The sequence below is a fragment of the Mus caroli genome, unplaced genomic scaffold (genome assembly GCF_978045245.1).
Source record: "Mus caroli unplaced genomic scaffold, Mus_caroli_1 scaffold_13, whole genome shotgun sequence".
Lineage (NCBI taxonomy): Eukaryota > Metazoa > Chordata > Mammalia > Rodentia > Muridae > Mus > Mus caroli.
In genome coordinates this window covers 27,103,687-27,115,108 of record NW_028227268.1, presented here as the reverse complement: position 1 = coordinate 27,115,108, position 11,422 = coordinate 27,103,687, and the positions used below count along the sequence as shown (strand labels likewise).

Here is an 11,422-nt window from a genome sequence, read left to right as displayed (position 1 = left end):
CGATGAGTCGGTCAAAAGCTTCCACGTGGGGGCGCTGGAAGGACGGAAACAGGGTCCGGCGGCGTCCCCAGATCAGTCTCTTAACATCTCCACCGGGCAGCCAAGACCTCTCACCCGAGCCCCTCCCAGCCCCGTCATCACCACCCCCCTGCCCCAATTCCGTTTCCTTGATCTAGGAGGTGAACGAAACAAGAGCCGAATGCAGACCCGGGTTCGAATCCCGACTCTGCCACCCGTGGCGCCTGGCCTCCGGGAGCCGGCCTCTGCAAAGGGCCCACGACCCCCTCCTCTGGCCGAGTGGGTGCTCGGAAGCGTCGGCTTCCTGCCCGCAGCTCGCCCGCGGCATCTAGTGTTTCCCTTTTCTCCCTCGGCTTTTTCTTTTTTCATCCCTGTCCGCTTGCATCTTTTTCTTCTCGGCTCCGCAATCCTGGCCAAACCGCAGCCTTTAGCAATCCTTCGCGCCCACCCGGCGCCCAGGGAGCCTCACCGCTGCCGCGACCCGCCCCGCGGCCAGAGCGCCGCCCGGGACCCGGGCCGCCCACGTGCGGTTTGTTCCGGAGCTCAACCTGCCCTCCTGAGTCGGTGAGGGCTGCTGCCGGCCGCAGCCGATAGGGGGCGCTGCCCCGGCTCGGCCAGTCGGGGGCACTGCTCGGCTCGACCGCTGGAGGGCGCTGCTCGCCCGATCGTGCCCGACTGCGCTAGTACCGGAGTCCCATCCTGCCGGGGCCCCGCCTACCCCCGGGTCGGACCTCAACCGGAACCTGCCACCCACCCTGCGTTTCCCTTACCCTACGAGGACAGAGCGGTCTGTCCTCCGGTGGCCTTGCCATCCATCTGGCTTCGGCGTCCCAGCCCACCCGCCTCAACATTGCAGCGAAGGGGACTCGCCGGCCAGGGCCTCGCCCGCCCGGGTGGCCGAGGGCACCGGGCGGGGCTCCAATCCCGGTCGTCCGGCCTTCCAGCCTCAGCCTGACCGCAAACCGAGGGCGACGCTGCAAATAGCCGCGGTTTCCAGCTGGTGCCCCGCCTCCCTCTTGGCCTTCCGGACCTTTGGGGTTTTCTCTCTCTTCTTCCCTCCACCCTCTCATCTGCCCAGTGCCTCCCCGCTGTGTCCACACAGTGCGCCCACCACATCCTGACCCATGCACTGTGGTTCCTTCACCAGCGAGGTGGAGAACCTCGAGACCAATGCGGACGCCCAGGCGTCTTCTGTGCGTGTGAGCGATTTACCCAGTCATTCATGAACTACTTGCACCGTAGGAAGTTTGCAGACAGGGAAACTGAGGCTCAGAAACTCCTCACAGGGGCTGGAGAGATGGTTCAGCGGTTAAGAGCACCATCTGAGTGCTCTTCCAGAGGTCCTGAGTGTCTACAAAGCAAGTTCCTGGACAGCCATGGCTACACAGAGAAACTCTTATCTCCAGGGGTTAAGTAATAGCCAGAGGATCCCATAGCTATTCAACGATGCTACAGTTGACAGGATGGATGAATGGATGGCCAGGCTGAGAGGGAGGAGCTGAACAGAGAATGAGTTTGTAGTTTGAGTGTGATATGGAAGCACACAGGTTACAGGCAGAAGGGACAAGTGTGGTTCCGTGTTAGAAGGCCACAGAAAAAGTGGAAAATCACTGTGGGTCAGTAGCTGACACTGGGGTTCGGAAGCCATTTTTCTGGCAAATCTCATTTTCCACTTGTAAGAAGCCTCATTTTTTTTTTTTTTTTTTAAGGGCTGGCACTTTCCAGGGCAGGCAGTGTGTTCTCAGCACAGATGGAGAAAGAGGATGGGAAGAGTACAAAGAAAGAAGAGATGGGGTGGGAGTGGCCGATCATCAGTGACAGACAGGAAGTGCAGGAAGGAAGCCCTCTCTCTTCCCATGGGGGTTGTCATCCCTGGCAAGCTGTAACCTCCAGGTCCCACATACTGTGCCATTGTGCACCTGTCCCAGGAGGGAACTCAGCCAAAGGGACGGCTGGTATTGCGTCAGTGTTAAGCCTTGGGATCAAATGTTAGGGTGGCAATGGGGAGGTCTAGGCCCCTGATGTCACTGGCTCGATCAGCCAAGGAGAGAGGCTGTCCCACGAAGCCGTGCAAAGGTGGGGTGAGGCACAGGAAGGAAGCAGAGAGTCTAGGAGACATCCCAGCCACATACAAGTGGCCCCGTGGGGACCCGAGCCTGCTGGAGGAGGTGGCATCAGGCTGAGTGGGGCTCCCTGGACTCCCTGGACAGAGAGGCACCTGCTCACCATGCTGCCTCTCCTTGCCCTGCTTCTCCTGATCGGGCCATCAGTGTGCACTACAGCAGGAGACAGAGAGGAACTGGCTTTTGGTGCCAAGGCAGAGTCCTGGGTGACAGTGAACCTGAAGGTACCTTTCTGAGATGGTGACCCATGATGGAGGTCTGGGAGATTCCTTCCAAGGCAGCCAAGGTAGCAGAGTGCACTCTCCTAAGCACTTGAATGGCAAGACAGATTGGCCAACTCTGCTGGATGGGGAGGGTCAAGCCTTGATCTGTCCAACTACCAGGGGAGCGTTTGGCTAATACATGTGAGAGCAACAATGTGTGCTGTATGGATGGAAAACAGTTAGCAACTACTGTGTTCCTGGTACTGCCCTGACTGCCTTATGAAAAGTAGCCTATTTCAACCTTAGGGGGAAAATGTCATTGCTATCCCATTTCACAGATAAGAAAACCGAGGTACAGAGAGGTCACAGCGCTTCTTTAAACTGTATTGCCTCAAAAGCACAGCTTCTACTTTAGCTAGGTTCTGGTTCTATGTATATTTGAATTGGAGATTGTTTTCCAGAATCTCTTTTCAAGTGACCAACTGGAACAGGATTGCAATTTTGCCTCATAAAGGAACTAACTGCCTTTGCCTCCTGTCAAACACTGCTGTTTGACAATGGTGGCGTCTACCACCCTCTGCATACTGCGACTGGGAAGAAATAGTTTTTAAGGAATTATTTATTTTATGTATATGAATACACTGTAGCTGTCTTCAGACACACCAGAAGATCCCATTATAGGTGTTTGTAAGCTACTATGTGATTGCTGGAAATTGAACTCAGGACCTCTGGAAGAGCAGTCAGTGCTCTTAATCACTAAGCCATGTTACCAGCCTGGAAGAAATCTTAAAGTTGGAGCCCCAACCCTACTCTGAGATCCAGTATCCCTGACCTGTGTGAAGACCCTGACCTTTGAGCTCCCAATACCTCCTCGGGGAACCACTGGCAGTCAGGGAAGATTGCACTGGAGGGTAACAGGAACCTGTCTCCCCACAGTCCCAGGATGGAAAGGACACTGCTCAGTTTGGTGGATGGTGCTTCGCCATGTGAGGTCCCTGGGAGTTCTTAGAATTGGGAGGTTAGGGATGCAGCTCAGTTGGTGAAGGGCTTGTGTAGCATACATGAAGCCCTGGATCCAATCCCCAACACCACATAAAACTGCATGATGGTGCATTCCCGGCACCCAGGAAGTAGAGGCAGGAAGATCAGAAGTTTCGGGATCATTCTTAGCTATATAGAGTTCAAAGCCAGTCCAGGGAGGGGAGGAGCAGTAAAAATGGAACCCTAGAAAGAACCACTCACAGACAGCCCTGCTGAGGACGGGGAGGGCCCTCTCCAGCCTGACTGGGGAAATGTGGGCACTGGGAGAAGATGGCAGCCTGGGAGACGTGGGTTTAAGTCTCAGCTTGTCCACTGACCCCTGCTACTCCACTTGACCTCAGTTTTCTTTTTTTTCTTTCTTTCTTTCTTTTCTTTTCTTTTCTTTTTTCTTTTCTTTTTTTTTTTTTTTTTCCGAGACAGGGTTTCTCTGTATAGCCCTGGCTGTCCTGGAACTCACTCTGTAGACCAGGCTGGCCTCAAACTCAGAAATCCACCTGCCTCTGCCTCCCAAGTACTGGGATTAAAGGTGTGCAGCACCACGCCTGGCGACCTCAGTTTTCTTGCCTGCAAGATGGAGAGAGAGGGAAAATGAGCCCTAGCTCATTCTGGAGCTATCACTTTTTTTATTTTCTTTTTTTATTTTTTATTGGTTTGGGTCAGTGACAGACATACAATGTGTGAAAAGTCCAGCTGGATGACCGAGAGCACTGGGCATGGCCACATGGAAGTGCCATCAATCTCACATGCGCTGGCATATGGTTTTCCCTGAAGTCAGTTAGCTCACCCTGCAGGAGTGAATCTCAGTCTTGTCTCTTCCTCTCTCCTTTAGTGTCCCTCTGTCTCCTAGGATTGGAGAGGCTAGGCTAGAAAACCAGAAGTACACACAGACTCTGCGGGTTGCTAACTGTCACTACAAATGGGACATTCTGATGGCTCCCAGGGTGCCCGGCCTGCAGCTCCTCCCCCCCCCAACCCCGCCTCCGGGTAAACTAGAATGGTCCTCCTAATGCCTCCCCTCCCCCCCACCCCCCACCCCCCCACCCCCCGCAGAAACCTAGCAAGTAGAAGGGTCTGCTTTATTTCATTCGTAAAAGACCACTCTTTCCAACATGCACTTTGTTAAGGCAAAGTGGTTTTCATGAGCCGTTCGAAGATGGGCCTAAATCTCCAAAGAGACTTTTCTCTGGTTTCTGGCTAGGCTGGGCGACTCCAGCTGGCGACAGCTGCCCCAGCCACTGACGTCTTAGGGAGGAGACAGATTGGGAGACTGAATTAGGCCAAGACAGACTCTCCCTATCATGAGAACAGGGTGCGATCAACCCCAGACAACACACGGGCTTTCCATGACATACAGCTGGATCCCTGGAGCCCTGAGATCCTGCCCAGGCCCTAAGGAGAGTCCCTGATCTGTCCCCAGTTCCCAGACTCACTCGAGGCTGTGGCCTATCTTCAGCCTTGTTGGAAAAGGTGGTTCCTGCCAGTCTCAGTTCAGAGATGATGCCTCAGAGACTTAAGGTCAAAGGAGAAGGCTTTGGCCAAAGTTGCAGAGGGGGTGGGGGGACAGAGAAGCGGATCCACAGCTGTTGGGGAAGGGTCATGCTAATTGGGCTAAGCTAGAGGATTAAAATGGCGTTTCCGAGGACAACAGCTCCTCACAGGATGCCCAGCTCTGGGGAGGCTAAATCTGGGAGGGTGGGGGAAGAGAATAGAACAGCCCTTAGCTCTGGTAGTTCCGACATATTAAGGGGCAGCCAGATTCTGATCCTTGTTGATCTTTCTCAAGATGGAAAAGACCATTTTAGATCCAGCTTCAGCTTCTCCTGTGCTACCCTAGTTAAGGGCAACCTTAGTTTCCATGTATGTAAAACAAACAGGGGATCACATGTTCTCTTATTGAGACAGTCTTACTCAATATCCCTAGCTGGTCTGGAGCTATATATAGACTAGTCTAACATCTGGTTTGTGCCAATCCTCCTGCCTCCACTTTGTGTGTGTGTGTGTGTGTGTGTTAGTGATGGTAGTAATGTTTTGGCAATGTGGCTGGGACTAACTTTGTACTCCCAGTGTTCCTGCCTCATGCCACCATATCCAGCTCCATAGTCTAATAATAGTTAATATTGAAATTTTGACCGGAGTGTGCTTGAGAGCTTGCCCTTTGATCTAGATGGCTCAGAGTCAAGTTGTGACTCCATTTCTCAGCTACACTACTTCTGGACATATTTCATCTCCACGCACCTGTATGTCTTCATCTGTTAGATGGTGACAGTAATAGTATTAGGCACTATTTTCATGAGGTTTGGCTGAGAATTGATGTTACCTAAATTAAAGGTCCTTAGGGCAGTGCCAGGAACACAGATTTCCATCATCATTAGTACAATGTGCTATTTGGGGTAAACCGTGAAGAAGAGCCTGGCGCCAGGCTGTAGAGATGGTTACCCACCCCTCCCCCTTTCCTCATCAGCACCACACTCTAACGCTAGCTCTCTGCTTCTCCAGGGAATCCCCATCCCCAGCATTGAACTTCAGCTTCAGGAGTTGAAGAGAAGCAGGACTCGCCAGTTCTATGGTCTGATGGGGAAGCGGGTGGGAGGTGAGTGACAAAGGCTGTGAGCGTGGCTCAGAGTGGCTTCTGCAATACCCAGGAGAGGGTGCTCATGGGATAGTGAGGTACACTGTCTATCAGTTGTCAATCAAGCAGGATGCTCTAGGGAGTGCCAATGGCAACAGGTATAGGGGCTATCCAGTAGATGAGGGGCTGATGGTTTGCACCCTGGTTCCACATCAGAGAGACGGGAGAGAGTGCTCTGAGGCTGGACAGCGGCACTGAGATATGAACGAGACAGGCTTTCCAGCCAGTTCTGTGCAGATCACGATCATCAAGCGTTCTGAAACAAGGAAGCTGTCCCAGAGATGGAGATGAGTCAACTGGACAAAGCTGTTTCTCTTAGGTTGCATTTTTTTTTTCTTCCACACCATTGTCCTGCGCGGAGCCACGCTCAGTACGAGCACGCGCTCTGTCCATTTGGAGCACACTGGCTGCATCCATCAGAGGTGGAAATGTATGCACCTTTTCACCAATAGTTTCACATCAGGAAATCTCAAGTTTGTGGGAGGATGTCACGTGAGCCCTGAGATGTTGCACCATGAGGCTCATTGCTGAGTTGATCATAGCAGCAAAACCTAAGACCACTAGTGGGGGAAAGGTCAAAATATAGAACATAAGTGCGACACAGTGGCACATGACAGTAGTCCTGACACTCGGGAGGTAGACACAAGATAAGTTCAAGCTCATTGTCGGCTACACAGTGAGTTTGAGGCCTACATGAGATCCTGCCTTTAAAAAAAAAAAAAGGGATCAGGGAGATGGCTCAACTCAAACATGTGCAGCTGAACTCAGCAGCCAACACCCACATGAAAAGCTAGGCAGTGCACCTGTAACTCCAGCACTGGGGAACGAAAGGCGGGGCGATACTTGGGACTTGGGGGTCAACCAGTCAAACCAAATGGTGAGCTTCAGGCTCAGTGAGAGGCTCTGCCTCAAAAACCAAAGTGGACAGTGATTCAGAAAGACAATCAGTGTCCACCTCTGGCTCACACACACACACACATACACACACACACACCTACAAATACACTCATACAGGCATATACACACATATGCTACACCACACATACATACATACATACATACATACATATATACATACACACATCTACTCACACAGACATACAAACATACCATGTGCTAGTATTGACAACCCTGGACTAAACAGTGACCTTCAGCTGGGGACACAGGCTGGGGACATGCCTGGCCAGCACTGCTGTACCACTGGAGAGCTGCTGTGACTTGACCAGAAGACTGGGCTTTCAGGTTGTTCCCCAGAGGGTGGGATGCGCATGCCTAGGGAGTGCCTGCAGGGGTAGGAGCCGGGGCCAGAGCTGTAGAATTACCAGAGCTAAGAAAATGAATCAACCAGGAAGATAAGAGAGCTCAGAGCTTCAGCCCTTGGCCCCCTGAGGATGTAAGAACTGCAAACCGAGGTAGGCTTTATTCTGCTTAAACCCTTCATAAGAAAGAGAATCACAAAGGGAAGGTTGGGTGTGGTAGCCCACACCTCTAATCCCAGCTCTTGGGAGGCTGAGGCAGAGGGATTACCTGTGGCTATCCTGAACTACAAAGCAAGTACCTGTCTCAAAGGAAACAACACAGAAGCTGCCAGTCTCTTCCGACCACTCCTGAGTGCCACGGGAATCAGGTCATGCCCTTTGGGGCCGTTACTGATTTCACTGCCCACTCCATAGCAGCTGGAGTGAGATTGCCTACCCTAGCAGACAGCTTGCCTCCATGGACTGGGAAGGATGCTGTCCTTGGCACACTGCAGTGCAGGCAGGCCTGCTGTGTCACGTGTGTGCCTGTCGTTCCCAGCCTGGAAACTCCCTACAGGAAGACGCATGTTTGGGTCACTCTGTGTCCTTAATACTTAGCCTAGTTTCTGAGCATGGGAATACTGGTGAAAGGACTAGCAAGAGGGCCAGCCAATGTGTAAAACATGGAAGAATGAAGGGCTCTAGGGCATCTCTCATGTCCCGCAGTGAGAAGGGCTGCATTTGCAAGCCCCGCCCCCCCCCCCCCCCCCCGCACTGCCCCCACTACCCTTTCTTTCACTGTTTCTCTTCACCTCTTCTTTCTCCCCCACCAGGGTATCAGCTGGGACGTATAGTGCAGGACCTCCTTGGCACAAGAGGTTTGTCCATAGAAGGTAGGCATGGGCATCTAAAGGGTGGTAAGGGCATCATGGGAAAACAACCGGATGTCCTACTGCGGTCAGATAGAAGAGGCTCCTATAGTAGTCTATCCAGCAGAAGGGGCCATGGGAGGTAAGAGCTGAGGTTCAGGGAGGGGAAGAGGCTCCTAATAGCCTTTTGATTATTTATTTGTGTATGTTTATATATGCTACAGTATGTGTGTGGAGGTCAAGGGTTGGTTTTCTTCTTTCCCACATGCCAGAGACCCAACTCAGGTGGTCAGACATGTTGGCTGAGCCATCCTGCCAACCCCAATGATCTTAAAGTTGTACCTTTCCTAGCCTATGCCCTCTAGGTTCAGTGGAGCCACAGAATAAGATGTTGATCCCTGGGTCGGGAATTTAGTCTTAAAGAGATTCTTAGGCTTCAACAACTATCATTAAGTAAGCAGCCCCATGGGAGAGGTGATACCCTGAGCCACTAACATCCTCCACCCCAACACACATATGCAAACACACAAGCAGGAGTTATTCCCGTAAGTGGTTCCTAAAGCCAGGCATGAAAAGAAATGATTCAGGCTTGGGGAGGGGCACAGAGCCAGTGAATCAGAGCAAGGGCAGTGGTTGCCAATAGTGAGCAGAAGCAGGGCACCCTGAGTGCCATGCTGTTTCTCTGTTGTGCTGACTTCTTGCCCCTCCCTGTCTCTTCTAATAAAACACTGGCTATTGGGAAGAAAGAAAGACAGGAATGAATTGTTTTCGGGAGACTTTTCAAGGTATCTGAGGTCCTCTGGAACTCACCCCAATTACTAACTTGAGATGAATAATCTACATGCACGGGGTGGACTGGTTGCTTAGAGACATCATTTTCCAGGGGTGGAAAGTAATTTGTCCTAAGCCACACAGTGAGCTAGTGACAGAAGCCGTTTTCCTGGTCAGTGGCAGCTCCATGTCCCCAGGAAGGGGCTTTAGATGACCAGTGCCCTCTTTGTGGAGATGTGGCAGGTAAACCTGTGATTTCACTGCTTTAGGAACCTGCAGACGGGCAGCAAGTAAACAGAGGTCACGACCCGGAGCAGTGACCAGAGAAAGCCTCCGGAGTGGAGAGGAAGATGAGATTCCCCTAACCACCAGCAACGTGTAGCACTCTGCCACCCATCTCTCCCCAGAACATCACAGCTGAGGAGCTTCAGCCAACAGTCCTGGTCTTTTGTCTTCAACTCGGGTATTTCCTGCCAGGCCCTCGTCAAACTCTGCATTTCTCCCAGGACTCACTCTTGGCATCTGGTAGCAACGACACACGAAGCACTGCTGCCTCCTCACAAGCTGGACTGACCCAGCTCTCCCTTGTCCCTACAGCAAAGCTTTACACTCTGTATCCCATGCCTAGCACACAGTAGGTCTCAATAAACGAGTTAGCAGTAATAGGTAGCTTCCTCAGCCATGCAAGGTAGAGGGCAGGATGTCAGAAAAGCAGAGACCAACATTACACAGCCCAGGTCTAATCCTTGGGTGGGAAGAGAGCTTGGAGTCTGGCTAAAATGGCAATAGAAACAAGAAAAAGACCCTGGTGGAGAAGATGCTGTATCTGGGGGTGGAGTCAGGAGCCTTCTTCCCTTTAGATTCCTGATGGTGCTACCAACAGAGATCTCTGTCTGTGCTGAGGCTATGGCTCAGTGGGCTAAGGCGATTGTGGCCAAGCTTGACAACTTGAGTTCAATCCCCAGGACCCACAAGGTGGAAGAAAAAAATTGTCCTTTTACCTCTGCATGTGTCATGGCATGTGTTACACAAAATAAAAAGACAGTTTGGAAAAGAGGTCACCCTTTCTAACCCAGCCCTCCTGATCGCATAATTCAGTCCCAGGTCACTCCTCAATCCTCTTGTATAAGGTGGGGGTTTTAGTGCTGTGAACAGATACCATGACCAAGGCAAGTTTTTGTTTTTTTGTTTTTTTTTTTTTTAATTATTTATTTATTTTTATTTTATGTGCATTGGTGCTTTTCCTTCATGTCTGTCTGTCTGGGGGTGTCAGATCCCTTGGTACTGGAGTTATAGACAGTTGTGAGCTGCCATGTGGGTGCTGGGAATTGAACCTGTGTCCTCTGGAAGAGCAATTAGTGCTCTTAATCGCAGAGCTACCTCTGCAGCCCCCAAGGCAAGTTTTATAAGGACAACATTTAATTGAGGCTGGCTTGGAGGTTCAGAGGTCCAGCCCATTATCATCAAGGCTGGAACATGGCAGCATCCAGGCAGGCATAGTGCCAGAGGAGCTGAGAGTTCAACATCTTCATCTGAAGGCTATTAGTGGAAGATTGACTTCCAGGTAACTAGAGTGAGGGTCTTAAAACCACACTCACAGTGACACACCTACTCCAACAAGGCGATACCGTCCAATAGTGCCACTTCCCAAGGCTAAATATATTCAAACTATGACAGTGACCCTTCAGCTGCTTTGTTTTTAGAAGAGTTAGTTGTCCTCATTCATATACCAGGGCAGAGCTCCAGAGAAACAATTCCAACCTCAGAGGGTCCCATCTAGTTGGGGGAAACCCTTGTGCCTGGGATATAGGATCCTGATGTTTAGAGACACCAGAAGCTAGGTACAGTGCGATTTATCTGTAGTCATAGCCCTTAGGAGGCTGAGGCTTGAGCCTGGGAATTAACATGCTGAGACTATCTCAAATAAAATAAAATAAAATTAAAAAAAAAAAAAAAAAAGCCCACTCCAGTGAGCCGGTTCCAAGCAGAATGCTTGCTGCCAAATCTGACACAATCCCTAGGATGCTCTTGGTGGAAGGAGAGAACTGACTTCTAAAATGTATCCTCTGACTTATTATGCATGTGTGTACACATGCTACATGTAAACATATTTTTAAAAAAGTCCCTTAGAATGAAATCCAAGGGGAAACAAGGGGGAGAGGGGAAGATGGCTCAGTGGTTAAGCACCACTGCTCTTCCAGAGGCCCTGAGTTCAATTTCCCAAAACCACATGGTGGCTCACAACCATCTATAATGGGATCTGATGCCCTCTTCTGATGTGTCTAAAGATAGCTACAGTGCATATATAAAAATAAACAAACAGCTAGCACGGTGCTTGGCATGCAAGCATCAAGACCTCACTTGGTTGGATCCCTAGAACTTACATAAAAAACCAGGGCATGGTAGTTTATGTTTGTAATCACATGCTAGGGCCAGAGAAGAGACGGGTGAACACTATGCCAATGGGACCCAAGTGTTTGGCACCCGAGAAACAATACCCAAGACTGTCCTCCGGCCTCCCCATGCTGTG

At 51.0% G+C, this 11,422-nt stretch overlaps 1 protein-coding gene across 2 annotated transcripts; it reads left to right on the top strand.

Annotated features, from left to right (window-relative positions):
* Positions 1–788: 788 nt before the first annotated feature.
* Tac4 (tachykinin precursor 4) lies at positions 789–10,017 on the top strand. Of its 2 annotated transcripts, none has more exons than XM_085829631.1 (4): positions 789–1,211; positions 5,882–5,975; positions 8,086–8,145; positions 9,162–10,017. In XM_085829631.1, the coding sequence occupies exons 1-4, from the start codon at positions 1,143–1,145 to the stop codon at positions 9,272–9,274; spliced, it is 336 nt and encodes a 111-aa protein (XP_085685757.1). In that variant the 5' UTR covers positions 789–1,142; the 3' UTR covers positions 9,275–10,017. The 2 variants fall into 2 exon arrangements, with proteins under 2 accessions (XP_085685757.1, XP_021034100.1); XM_021178441.3 differs by having other exon boundaries at positions 789–2,365.
* Positions 10,018–11,422: the final 1,405 nt, after the last annotated feature.